This window comes from Chlamydotis macqueenii, chromosome 11 (genome assembly GCF_036417535.1).
Source record: "Chlamydotis macqueenii isolate bChlMac1 chromosome 11, bChlMac1.mat, whole genome shotgun sequence".
Taxonomy (NCBI): Eukaryota; Metazoa; Chordata; class Aves; order Otidiformes; family Otididae; genus Chlamydotis; species Chlamydotis macqueenii.
In genome coordinates, this window is record NC_141566.1 from 12,299,606 (window position 1) to 12,312,793 (window position 13,188).

The following is a 13,188-nucleotide window of genomic DNA, read 5'->3' on the forward strand; positions in this document are numbered from 1 at the left end:
TAATACCCAAATGACCTCTTGGAACTAATTTTAATACGGAGCGGGGATAGCTCATGCATATGTCTAGGCGTGTTTTTTTAACTTCATGCATATGTAACACTTGGTTGTATAAAATTCAAAGTGAATTGCCGCGCGAGGCGCGCACGATTTTGGCGGGACTACCCCCCGTGCTGCCCGGCGCCGAATAAACATACCTACTTTACAATCTTACAGATTGTGGAGTCTGCTTTCCGCACGTCACTACAGGCCTAGCCGCATTTCTGCGATGTTGAGATGCCATCTGAAGAAGGGGGTGCTTTCCTCTGGAAGCTGGAGACGCCCTAGTGGTCCCCGCATAATTGTGCGCATCGTGTAAATAAAGAGCAATTCTAGTACAGCTGGTTAACAGTGAATTACATGAATGCTTGCAGCAAACACTCCCCAGAGACCCCGCAGAAGGCTGAGGCTTTGGGAGCGAGAGCAATGCCATTTGCACACCTGGGAGAGAAGACAGAGCCAAGAGGCAATTCTGGTGTAGCAGTGGTAATTCACATGGTTGACATAATACTTGGGTCTAGAGACAGCAGTTTTTTCAAATGCTTTTCCCGTGGTTGTTTTGTTGGTTTTTTTTTTCTTTTTTTGTTTTTTTTTCCCCCAGATGTTTTTCGGTTCCACACTGAAATAATGAGGAACTTCCAGTTTTCCTAGCTGGAATGCCAACGCTCATTCCCACAATATTTAAGAAGAGTTAGTTACCACAAAGCTTTCTTCCCCCCGCCCCCCCCCCCCAAGTGTAGTTGGTAAATGCTCAGTTGGCAATGGGGTGTTATTTTATACTTGAGTTAGGTATGGATGCATCATGCCGTGAAGCAAAAGTCCATGCATCCAAAGTACTTATAGCCCTCTCTTTTTAAATTAGGTGAAACTGTTACTGGAATATTATGTGGCAGTTTATGAAAAAAAAAAAAAAAAAAAAGAAAGTGGCTGTTCTCCCCTTTTTAGCAGCTGGAGCAATAGGTGTGTAGAGTTCGTTCCCAAACCTGGGCCATCTCTAAGGTGCCTGGATCGTCTGAACTTGGAATGCTTAAAAAAACTGTACACAGGTGCTTTGGGGTCGCTGTCGAGATCCTTCCTGGAGGCACTGGGTCTGAGGGGGACCGTGACTACGATACCGGCAACTTGTGCCGGCAAAACCGAGCAGGCGAGCTCTGCCGCGCAGCCCCGTCTGCCGGCGGGCCCCGGAGAGGCGCTGGGCTCTGTGCGGGGCCGTGCCGGGAGCTGCAGGGCCGCTCTTCCGCAGCATTCTGCGGGGCGCCAGGGAGCCGGGACAGCAGGGCCCGGAGCCTGATGGCCCCCGCGGTGCTCTCTCCGATTCGGAGGCCCGGAGGGGCGGGGACCGGCCGGTGCGGAGCTTCCGCGCCGCGAGGCAGCCTCGCGCCCCGTGCGGGGGCCGCCCCCCTACCCCCAGCGATCCTCGAGGTGCGCGCTCCCTGGTGCCGGCTGCGCATGCGCAAGGAGCTGCGGCCCGAGTTTTTGGGACTCGTGCCTTGGGGCACCGGAAAGCGGGCGGGGCCGGGTCTGGGCGGCTCCCCGCCGGCCGTGCGGGAAGGCTGGTTAACGAGGACGTCGGCGGGCGGCGATCTCGGCCCGCCTGGCGCTGCTGGGTAGCAGTCACGTGGAGGCGCGGGGCTCATCGGGAAGGGGCGGTGCTTCCGCTCCTTGTGCGGCGGCGGCGGCGGAACCACGCGGCGCGGTCATGGCGGACGAGGATGGTGCGCAGCGGCGGGAAACCGTCGGCGTTGCGCCTCGCCCCGCCGGGCGCGGTGTGCATGGGCGGGTGGGGGGCGAGGGGAGCCCCGGCGGGGAGGTGCTGGCTTGTGCCGCCCTGGCGCCGCGTGAGGCAAGGGTCGTTGGCGGGCCCGGGCCGCAGGGCTTCGGGCGTCTTCCCGAGGCCACCCCGCTCGGGACGGGGCTGGCAGGGCCTCGGCGGAGACCCCTCAGCATGTTACTCCCGCAGGTTCCAGCGTGAAGAAGCGGCGGAAGAAGGAGAAGCGGGCGCTTCCCGATGAAGATGTAGCGGTGAGCGTGGGGCCGGCGAGGTTGCCTGGGGCCGGGCTCGGGCTCAGCCCAGTCCATGGCGGCGCTGCGGGATGGGCCGTGGGGCGCGGCGGTCGGGCTGGGCGTAGTGGTGCCTCGCAGCGTACCCAAACGGGTTCCCCCCGCCGTCGCCGAAGCGCGTGTGGCCTCCCCGCGTGGCGGGGAGCGGAGTCGCCGGTTTGGGGCCCGTTCAGGGTCCACGTGGAGGCGGCGTCTGGCAGTGGGCAGGAGTGCGGGCCGCGGGGGTTCCCTTGTTTGATCCGTGGTAACTTGGTCCACCCTCAGGACATTCAGCACACGGAGGAGTTTTTCATTAAGCCCGAGTCCCGGATTGCTCAGCTGGACACGTCACAGTGGCCCTTGCTGCTGAAGGTAGGGCAGGCTGTGAACTCTCTCACGGCCCATCCCTTCTTCTCCTTTTGTCCTCTCTCAGTGTAGGCCCGTGGAGATGCACAGTTTCTTTTCTGTGTAACCTTACTACTAAAGAAACAATATGCGTGACACTCAAAGTGGAGGCAAACCCTTTGCATGCAGAAATCACATTATAAAGTTTGTCCAGCAGTATTGTTTGCGTGCCTCCTCTTTCAGTTTGCTATCTTCTGTAAAGACCCCACCACGTGTCTTTAGCTATTTATTTCAGTCTCACAGTGGTCTGTGTAGACTTCCAGGTTGTTTGTGCTGAGTTTCCAGGGCACGCTGGACTTTTTGTGCCTTGGAAAGGTTGGTATTCTGCTTCTTTCTCATCTGTTCCAGTATAGGAGTTCTGTTTCTTTCTCTTTCTGTAAAACGTTGTGGTTTCATTGTTGGGGCATTTTAATTTTGGAAGAGACCTTTTCACTTAAATATACAGAGCAGACGTTGTGTAACTGAGGAGATGTATTGTTGGCAAAGCATTGCTGAAACCAAGCTGAGCTCCAGAACACTTACGACTTTTGCTTGGATTTTGTAGAACTTTGACAAATTAAATGTGATGACAGCACACTACACACCTCTTCCGTCTGGCGCTAATCCTCTGAAGAGAGAGATTTCTGACTATGTTAGGTGAGTGCAATAAGGGCTAGAGTGGTTTATATTTCTTTCACAGTTAGTATCTTCAAAACATTTTCTATTCTGGATTCCTCTTGAACCTTTCTGCTTGACTCTGTGCCTTGCTACTAACAAGTAAGTGTCTGAGTCAGACCTGCTGGTCGCTTGCTGTAAAGTTTGCTTTGTTGTAGGGTGGTGGCTGATCTGTGGACGGACATGCAAACACTTGAGGAATTCTCTGGAGTCTTACGGAAAGTCTTTTGACCTGCTAGGCTTTGAGAGTGCTAGGAGTTTCTAGCATTTTGTTTGGTTTAAGTGCAGAGTAGTGAAGAACAATGTGGGGAGAAGAGACTGGAATATTATCACCTGTCGTGCACAGTGCAGCTCGATGTGTGCTCACTGACAGCAACTCTGAGGCTCATTGCTTATTTGGCTGTATAGAAATACATTTCTTTGTAGCTATGGCAAATATTATCAAAGTTCTTGTGCGTTTGCTGTTTTTGCTTCTGATGGTTAGCCCCTACTCTCTGTCATCTTGCATTGTAGGTCTGGCTTTATTAACCTCGACAAACCTTCCAATCCATCTTCCCATGAGGTGGTTGCATGGATCCGACGCATCCTTCGAGTAGAGAAGACTGGACACAGTGGCACTCTGGATCCTAAGGTGACTGGGTGCCTCATTGTGTGCATTGAGAGGGCTACACGACTGGTCAAATCTCAGCAGAGTGCAGGTATGTTTATTGCCTGGGACTGTTTACAGTCTAAGTGATTAGGGAGGTGTGGAGATTTTTTTTTTTGAGAGAAAATGGAGATTTCCAGTCTTTGAATGGGCTACGCTTGGCCTTGAGCTTAAGGGCTGCTTATCATTCTCACTCCAGGACAGTGAGGGCACATCCATACTGTCCAAGTTTGGTGGGGTTTTTTGGTGTTTTTTTTTTTGTGGTGTTTTTTTTTTTTAGTTGCTTCTCTAGGGCTTGTGCTGTTTTAAGTGCGTGAAAACACTTCTGACGGACTGATCTAATGTATGAGCTGAACTTACGGCCTCAGCCTCTACCACTCCAGTCAAATAAAACTTTTTGAAGAAATAAATGTGGTTTAGATTTATTTTGTTGGAAGAACAACCAACTCCATAATAAACTGTGCACGCTTCTTAGGATAGGTGATTGTGAAAATTTCAGGGCTCCGTGGATGTGTGGCTGTGAAGCAGTGTAGATCTTGAGGTCAACATTAAATGCAAGTGGCCACTCCTGACTGCTCTTGTCGTTTTTTCAGGCAAAGAGTATGTGGGAATTGTTCGGCTGCACAATGCAATTGAAAGTGAGGCTCAGCTTGCCAGGGTAAGTCTCAGCATGCTCTTAGCCATGCTGGCACTTTCTGTGCAAAGTGTTCAGCACTGGTGCGAGATGAGAGGGTAGGAGTGGAGCTCAGGTGTGCTCTGTATGTGAAGTGATGTCAAAGTTTATCCATTCTCTGAGTGCAGTGGTGCTGCCCTCCTGCAGCACCCCAGTTCCTGTTCTAGGGTCTGGGTGCTGTGCAGCCTCCAAAGACCATCCAGTCTCCCTGTGTCCTACTGGGGGCTGCTGTGGTGTGTGGCTGGCTGCCTGCAGGAGGGAAGTGGTGCCGGCAAGGTTGGAGCCCCTCTTTGGGGGGTTCCATCCTCACTGAGATGAGGGATGATGTCTGATCACGTACTGCCACCTGATGAAAAAGCCCAGCTGGGGTAGCATTTTGACCACATCACTGGTTCAGATTGCCTTTATTAAAGATGGCATCATCAAATTAAGGTGAATCTTGTGGTTTTCTCACTCATGAAAGTGGCCATAGTTGCTGGAGAACTCGAGGTGCTCCTGTGTTAAGGCACAGATATAAACTGTTACTCATTTGCTTACAGGCAATAGAAACTCTGACAGGCGCGCTGTTTCAGCGACCACCCCTCATTGCTGCTGTCAAACGACAACTGAGAGTCAGAACCATCTATGAGAGCAAGCTGGTGGAGTATGATCCCGAGAGAAGATTAGGTAAAACAGGCCTTTCCTGCTGCCTTTCTATGAAGTTGACAACTGATAAAATTCCCTGTGAAATGGGCTGCTTCCTATTGGCAGTTGTCTTAAAACATAAATCCTCACCGCCATCAAGTAGTAACTGCTTCATGCATTACTTTGGTGTGCTGAGAAGCAAATCCCTTTTTTTTTTTTTTGGTTACTGCTTCATCCTTCATTGAAGAGCCAAATGATGTCAATTAGGTAGCATTAGCACTCAGTGCAAAGATGACCTTCATCTATCACCCTAGGCTGATGGCTCTGTGAAGGGCTGGATATACAGCTTCTCTCAGAGGAAGCTTCTAGATATGGTTCATTTCTAGATATGTATTTAAATGCTCTCCTTGCATTTCAGGAATCTTCTGGGTGAGCTGTGAAGCAGGCACGTACATCCGAACGCTCTGTGTTCACCTTGGTTTGCTGCTCGGTGTGGGAGGCCAGATGCAAGAGCTCCGCAGAGTGCGCTCAGGCATCCTGGGAGAGAAGGTAGAGTGGTAGCTCTAACTATGACCATCAAATTTGAAATTCTCAGAATTGCAAGAATTGGATGCAACTGTGTCAGTTCTAAATTTTTAGGAAAAGATATGGGTGCATGGCGACTGGAAGGAGTTTTGTGAATAGCCCTGAAAATGTGGGAACTCTTTCCATAGACGGTCTGTAACCAAAGCGTTGAGTTCAGTTCAGGGTGTTGCCCCTGTTCTGGTAATTAAGCTTTGGGACAGTGAGTGACTGGGAAGTGCCCCATGGTGACAAAACTTTGTTTTATGCCACCTGTGTTTCTTAGCCTACAAACCATGCCATGAGTTCAGGTGTGTTAGCTGTTTGCTCAGCAATCTGTGACTGCTTGGGGTCAGGGCATGATGCAGGGAATGTGCTTCATCAAAATGAGCCTGGGAGATGCAGTCTTGTGTGATCTTGAGCACTTGTACAGTCTTTTCAGACTGGTCATAGCTGGATCCTGTTGCCAGCCCAAATTCCAGAACTAACGTCTTTACTTGCAAAGCACCAGCATTGGAGTGCAAATGTTTCCCCACCCATCTGTGCTCTTACCATAGCTATAATCACTGGCAGACATTTCTGAGTTCCAGGTGTTGGGTGCTTACAGCTGCTTCGAGAATTTATTTTGTGTCACAGATTGAAGAGCTGGTTAATTTACACTTACACTCAACTAATCTTTTTCTAGGAGTGCCACATTTTAAGTTTGGTTGTTATTTCAGAGTTTCGTGTGGAAGATCTTACACACTAGATCCAAGCGCTGCCTGAGATTAGGAAGGTTGAAGCTTGTGGTAGCACAAGTCAGGCTGACCTCAAGCTGTTAATGGAAAGTATTCTTGCCTCTTTTAGGTTGCTTTTTTGATGCTTCTCAGTTGGGCATGGTTTTCACTCCTTTTCAGCACACTACTTGCTGTTGGACTTCAGCTGTTTTCTTGTGTGTTTTGAGTTGGTGGCTGGTAGGAGAGCATAGAGGGGTTATGTCTTTGCAGGACAACATGGTGACTATGCACGATGTACTAGATGCACAGTGGCAGTATGACAACAACAAAGATGACAGCTACCTGCGAAGAGTTATCCTACCATTGGAGAAACTGCTGACTTCACACAAGCGGCTAGTCATGAAAGACAGTGCGGTGAGTCCCTGAGATAGTGCCACTTGACAGCCAGAGACTGCAAAGTGTCTTCCTAACTTGTAAAGCTAATGAGGTGTGTAAAGCCAATGCATGTGATGTCCAGCGCTGTCCTGATTGTGAGCTATGTAGGACCTAGTATGGGCAACTGCTAAATTAGCAGTAAAGTGCAAGAGCCAAGAACTGAGTGGCAGAGAAGCTGCCCTCCTCACTTCAGGAGGATGCTGATGGTTCTGAGCTCTGCTTCACATGTTGTTTACTGTGATAGGTGCTTTGCTTTGCTTGCTTTTTCTAAAGCCCCCAAGTTTTATATAGTGGAGAATACGAAATAGATACGTAGGGATGTTACTGCTGGGACAGTAATGGTAATGGGAAGTTAAAATATGAAGAGGCACTTCTTAACTTATTTTTTTCTCTAATCACTTATAAGCCTTCCTGTTACCTACATTTTCAGGTTAATGCCATTTGCTATGGAGCCAAGATCATGCTGCCTGGTGTCCTGAGGTATGAAGATGGTATTGAGCTTAATCAGGAAATTGTTGTCATCACCACGAAAGGAGAAGCTATCTGCCTAGGTATGAAACTCCCTAGTTCTTTGTGTACCTACCTAACTGCAGAAATAACAGACTGCGTGCCAGTTGAACGCATAACAAATGAGTCCCCATGCGCAGAAGCTTTAAATAGTGCTTCCTGATGGGTACTGTGGGTTAGTATGGCCCAAGGCAACTGCTGTTGGGCAGGATATTACGAAACAGCAGCTGCATCAGTCCTTGCCAAGGTGTGAAGAGTTCCTCAGCCTGGTTTCAGCTGTATGATGCTTAGGTGTGCTCTGTATGTGAGGTGATGACAAAGTTTATCCATTCTCTGAGTGCAGTGGTGCTGCCCTCCTGCAGCACCCCAGTTCCTGTTCTAGGGTCTGGGTGTTGTGCAGCCTTCAGAGACCATCCAGTCTCCCTGTGTCCTACTGGGGGCTGCTGTGGTGTGTGGCTGGCTGCCTGCAGGAGGGAAGTGGTGCCAGCAAGGTTGGAGCCCCTCTTTGGGGGGTTCCATCCTCACTGGGATGAGGGATGATGTCTGATCACGTACTGCTACCTGGCACATCACGCTTCCTGAGCAGATCAGTGTAAATGGACTTGAGCAACTACCAGCTTCTGTGGAGTGACTTGATGCTTTGTTCTAACCAAGGTCTTCAAAGAAGCTGTGCAGGTGGCAGGTGCTGACATACTGTACAGAGAGTCTGTCGTGGTGCTCAGTGCTGCATGGCCTCATGCTCTATGGGACCCTGAGGGTTCTTGGAGGTGTAACACAGCCAAGTCATCCCATCATGTTGTTTGTACTACCTGCGCTCTGGTCATCTCGGGCATGAAAAACATAACTTGTTGGTAGGATTAGTCTTCTCTAGTTTGGCTCTGCAGGGTTTTAGGAGCTGATGAAGGAGCAGCACTGTTCCTTTCTGTAGTGGTATGGTTCCTTGAGCTGGCTGGAAGTGCTCCAGCAGCTGCTCACAAAGCTCTTCCCCATCCAGTAGTGGTGTTGGTGCTGCTCTGGGAAATGATTGATCTTGATCTGTTCACTGATCCAGAACTGGTGGTCTTGTGTAATTTGGAAAGGCCTGTGCTTATGGTGTAGTTCATCCATGACTGACACACTTGCCTTTGAGCAGGGCACCTCTGAAGCGTTAGTCCAGAACTTAGCTGCAGTGAGGTTTTTGGAGTGAAATGGTACTTGGTGGGGTGTGTTGTTTCTCTTTGTGCTGACAGAGGAAGACCAGGTTGAACGCAGCAGCTTCCTGCATGGCTATCACAGTTCTGTTGTTAAAGAGTTAATGACCTCTCTGCTTGATCTTGCAGCCATTGCTTTGATGACCACAGCAGTCATTTCTACCTGTGACCATGGCATTGTGGCAAAGATCAAGAGGGTGATCATGGAGAGAGACACATATCCCCGCAAATGGGGTCTTGGTCCCAAGGTGAGTGGCATGGGGTTGTGGTCTGTCCTAGGGTGGCAGTGGGAGCCCAGCTGTCCTGATGTAGGACTCGGGGTGTCTTCCTCAGGGCCTCAGTGTAATTCTGCTCTGCTTTTCTGGAGCCATGATGGTGGTGCTTCCCAATGCCAGCCCAGTGCCAGTGGAAGCAAGAATTACCCTCCCAGTGGAGCCTGGGCAGCTCTGCCTGATGCCCAACTGCGGCTGCTACTGGTGCTCAAGCCTGGGCTCCTCAGGTCTGTACAGCTCCAGCCCTCCTCTGGTAAAGGGCCAAATGATGTGAAATGCATGACATTAGCACTCGGTGCAAAGATGACCTTCATCTATCACCCCATACTGATGGCTCTGGAGAGTCTGGGCAAGGAGCTGCTTTTCCTTTTGGTGCAAATGCATACTGTCTTGTGAGACACTAAATTGTGCCTGAAGGACAGGAGCAGTGGGAATACCCATTGCCGGGTTCCTCTCCCATCTCAAGCATGTGGTAGTTATGGAAATCAGCAGGTCAGCAGTGCTAGCTTGACTGCAGGCAGACTGCACTATGATAAGTGATGCAGCTTGGACTTAAAACTCGGTGTCAAGTCACTGTGGCTTATCTCATTCCTGTGGTTCAGGTGAAATGCAGAAAGCTATGGGGATGCATGCACATCTATCTTGCAGCAAATGTGAGGTTATACAGACCAGTTCAGGCATCTTGAAGTCTTTAGGAAAGCCTTATGTGTGCAGCTGGAGTGATTCAGCTGAAATGTGGCAGGTCATTAGGCTGGAGAAACTCAAAGATTTGAGCTCCGTGATGTGCAGTCATCTTATTCTGCTGTTGTTACTTCCCCCACAAATTAGCCCTTGTTTACTGATGAAGATGCCTCCTGTCTGAGATTTGTAGACTGCTGTGCAGGGGATGTTTTGTTAGAAGGTCCTTGGAGAAGTGTTAAATCAGTAATGCTGTAGTTGTTGGTTTGGCTTGTTTCTGCATCACGTCCTCTTAGGCCACGCGGCTGAAGGCCTGGGGAGGACTTTTCCCTGGAGCTGCAGTTTGACTTATTGCACGTTGCTCTCAGGCCAGTCAAAAGAAGATGATGATCCAGAAGGGTCTGCTGGACAAGCATGGAAAGCCTAACGAAAGCACACCAGATTCCTGGAAGAAGGAGTATGTGGATTACAGGTGGGTACAAGGTGTGTGGCTCCCACATGGTGGGCAGAGGGGAGCCCCATGCAGCAAGGTCTGGGCTGCGTGCTGCTGTTTGTGCTTGAACCACATTAGGCCTGGTCCATGGCTGTCAGCTGTTTGGACCCATGGTGTGTGGTGGAATTTCTTGCAGTCCCAAGAAACATGTTGCTAGTGGGCAGTGCCAGAGGAAAATGCCTCAGCAGGCAGTTATCCCTTTCTAGCCTGTGCTTGTGGTTTCAGAGGGAGTCAGTCTGCTAAATTAAATGGGGGAAGTCTTGCTGTTGCCCAGCCCAGCGGGCTTTGGTGCAGATTGCAGGTCTTCCCCACACCAGCCTCCCACCCAGTGCCTGGCACAGGTTACAGAGCCCTTGCAAGAGGGACATGGCTTTGTACTTAGACAGAGCAGCGCGAGGCAGTGCTTGTTCAGCCTGGGGATCTTCTCTTTCAGGGATGCTTCCAAGAAAGAGGCTGCTGCTGTTTCCCGAGCTGTTACAGAGCTGGAAAGGGCTCCAAAAGTGAGTATCATTAGTGCTGTCTGGCTGTAAGGTTGTTTGGGCCCTGGTGAAGAGTGGATATGCACCTGTTGGTTGGTTGTTTTACCGGGGAAGGTGTTTCACATTCTGGGAGCCTAGTTCCCCAACGTGTGTTGTGGTTGCAGTTGTGTGGCCCATGAGCCAGCTTTAGCATGACCTGTTTAGGGCCTTACTCCTGGGTGTTGTCTCTGGGATGTTGTACTTTGGGTGAGAGTCCTGTAGCACAGAATGAGGAGCTCTGACTTATGGTTTACAAGCTGCAGCATCCAAAGAAATATGTTGTATGGAGCCACAATGGAGGTTTGTTGGGCCAGAGAACCTTTCTGGACACTACAGTCAGTTGCATGTACTTAAGGATAGTTGCAGTGTCCATGCAAGAGTTGCATATAAAGTTCCCTAAGTCAGGGCTTGTGCATGCACTTGGAAAGGTGCAGCAGTGTTTCAAACTGGAGCATTTGGGGTACAGGAGACACTGAAAAATATGGGGTGCAATTCTGGCAGAAGCAAATCCTAGACAGCATATGCTGGAGGGGATCGCTGGCAGTCTGTAGCTCACCCTCCTGCTGAAAGCATTAACTGTGAAGTTTGATTGAATCAGGCAAAATAGTGGCAATAGGCTTGCAAACAGTCTTCCCATTGCTTGAGCTCCTTTGGAAGATGGTGTGTCTGACAACATGTTCCCTTAACAGAGAAAACGAGAGTCGGAGAGTGAAAGTGAGGAGGCTGTGACCCCACCATCCCCTGCCACCCCACCACCAGAGGAGCTGAGCAAAAAGGAAAAGAAAAAGAAGAAGAAAGAGAAGACGACCAAAGAGGCAGCTGAGAGTGGAGGAGAGCAAATAGAAGTGGTATGTAACTGGGTGCTGCAGTGGTACAGTCCAAGCATGGGAGAGTCTCTCCCATGATGTCTCTCCCTAAAACCTCCAGGATAAACACATCAGCATCCTGCAGTGCCTGTTCTGAAAGCGCCAGGCTCCCAAGAGACAGACAAAGATGTCTATATAGGTGCATTTGTAAACTGAACTGGTTGACATTGGGCAGGTAACGCTTGTCACAGTGGACCTGCAGTGGGGCAGGGATGGGATGAGCAGCCATTTGTGCCCCAGGGCACTTGGTGGGTACATGTTCCTGCTAGGCCACTTCTGTGCTCTGGTGCCCTGTAATGGGCCCTAGTGGGAGGAGGATAGCGTCTGGCGTGGTGCTGGCATTCAGTCAATGTGCTTGACTGCATGTATGGTGGTGACAGAGGATTGTGGCCATGGGCAGTCTGCACTGCATCTGCAGTGGTGCTGTTCCTCCTGAAATGAGCAGTGGGAGATTTCTTTTTGATTCCTTCATGACCTCTCCTACCTCTTCACAGACTAGTGAGACCAGCACCAAGAAGAAGAAGAAGAAGAAGAAACAAAAGGAGGTAGAAGAGAGCTTGGAGTAAGCGACTGGATCTGTCCAAAGCAGGCGACCTCCTCGGTAGGGAGGGAGGAGTCTGAGGCCTTGAGAAAAAGAGGACTGTCTGTGTGGCAGAGGGGCCAGCAAGTTCCAAGTTCTGTTTCTGCTGTGAATATGAGTGAGCGGATATGTTTGCCCAGAATATGCCCTGCTCAGGTACCACTCCTCATCCTGTTTTAAGGGTTGCCAGAGGAATGGAGTGCCTAACTGCCCCTGCACTGGATTGCTCTCTAAAGCTCAACACTGGGATGCCAATAGAAGTGGTATCTTCAGGGAAGCTGTAGCTCCTGACTCTTACTTGGTGTCTCTGTTTTCACCTTGAAAGAGAGGAATAATGTTTCTCCCCTCTCTTGTCCTGCCTCTTTTTTCCTTTCTTCCAAGCTTGGAACTGTTACCTGACTGTTGCAGAATGCAATGCGTTGATGTCTGGAGGACTGGTTTTGTCATGGCCCATCTAAATTAGTTTGGATGGGGACAGTCAGATTAGTTATTTGAAGGTTGTTTTTAACATGGCCGTATGATTGGCTTGACCCTCAGCTAGATGAGATCAAATAGTCCACCCAGAGATTCTTCAGTACTTTTCTGGATTAGAACATTAAATTTCTACTTTTCACTTTATAGTGCAGGGACCTCCTTGTTAGTTGTCAGCTGATCGGTAGACCCAGTGCCTCAGTGACCTTGTCAGTGTGTACCTCTTGCAGGCTCTTTGCTCTTCGCTTCCCAGTTGTTGGAATGGGACCTCAGCTCTTTCAGTTGCCTTCCCTGGTTTTGATATCTAATCTGCTCTGAAGGCTAGAAGGGGGGATGCTGCTAGGGGGCAGAAGCAAAGTGACCAGATGGCGACTGACCAGTATGCTTTTCTAAGGAGCTGTTGTGACCAGAATCCTCATGAGGAAAAGCTTGGTCAGAGGCAGCTCTGGAAGGGGCACTGGGTGTGGGGCTTGAGCTATTTCAGAAAGACTTGGCCTAATTTTGTTATTTGGGGTGGCTCCTCTGTCACTGGGGTAGTGCTGAGCCAGGATTTTAGCTCCCTTTAATGGGGGAGAATCCAGCCTGCTTTGTTCTGAACTTCATCCCTGCAGAGATTCTGTAATGTTTGTCTTAGCTTCATGCATTGTTTTTTTGTCTCAACTGTCTTGACTTTTCTCCCCTCCAGTGCTAGAGATATGCAGAGGTAGTAGGGCGGGTCAGCAACTGGTGGCTGTCAGAACCTGACCAGAAAAAAAGTCCCTTTTGATTTACTCTTTTTTACATAAAAATAAAAGCCCTATTTTTGAATGGGTGATTTTCTTGC

The 13,188-nt window shown here is 49.8% G+C and overlaps 1 protein-coding gene and 5 non-coding genes across 6 annotated transcripts; all 6 read left to right on the forward strand.

Moving 5' to 3' along the window:
- Positions 1-1,708: 1,708 nt before the first annotated feature.
- On the forward strand, positions 1,709-13,172 carry LOC104487387 (H/ACA ribonucleoprotein complex subunit DKC1). Its single transcript, XM_086756787.1, has 15 exons — positions 1,709-1,751; positions 1,997-2,058; positions 2,362-2,448; positions 3,026-3,117; positions 3,649-3,833; positions 4,375-4,439; positions 4,994-5,120; positions 5,497-5,627; positions 6,626-6,769; positions 7,221-7,341; positions 8,617-8,735; positions 9,806-9,909; positions 10,364-10,430; positions 11,138-11,296; positions 11,809-13,172. The coding sequence occupies exons 1-15, from the start codon at positions 1,736-1,738 to the stop codon at positions 11,878-11,880; spliced, it is 1,551 nt and encodes a 516-aa protein (XP_086612913.1). The 5' UTR covers positions 1,709-1,735; the 3' UTR covers positions 11,881-13,172.
- LOC147599393 (small nucleolar RNA SNORD17) lies at positions 4,544-4,790 on the forward strand. Its single transcript, XR_015259818.1, has one exon. It is a non-coding gene; the product is annotated as a small nucleolar RNA SNORD17 (small nucleolar RNA).
- LOC147599394 (small nucleolar RNA SNORD83) lies at positions 5,327-5,402 on the forward strand. Its single transcript, XR_015259821.1, has one exon. It is a non-coding gene; the product is annotated as a small nucleolar RNA SNORD83 (small nucleolar RNA).
- Positions 5,801-5,934, forward strand: LOC147599395 (small nucleolar RNA SNORA36 family). The gene has a single exon (XR_015259815.1). It is a non-coding gene; the product is annotated as a small nucleolar RNA SNORA36 family (small nucleolar RNA).
- On the forward strand, positions 7,602-7,848 carry LOC147599396 (small nucleolar RNA SNORD17). The gene has a single exon (XR_015259816.1). It is a non-coding gene; the product is annotated as a small nucleolar RNA SNORD17 (small nucleolar RNA).
- Positions 9,020-9,095, forward strand: LOC147599397 (small nucleolar RNA SNORD83). The gene has a single exon (XR_015259822.1). It is a non-coding gene; the product is annotated as a small nucleolar RNA SNORD83 (small nucleolar RNA).
- Positions 13,173-13,188: the final 16 nt, after the last annotated feature.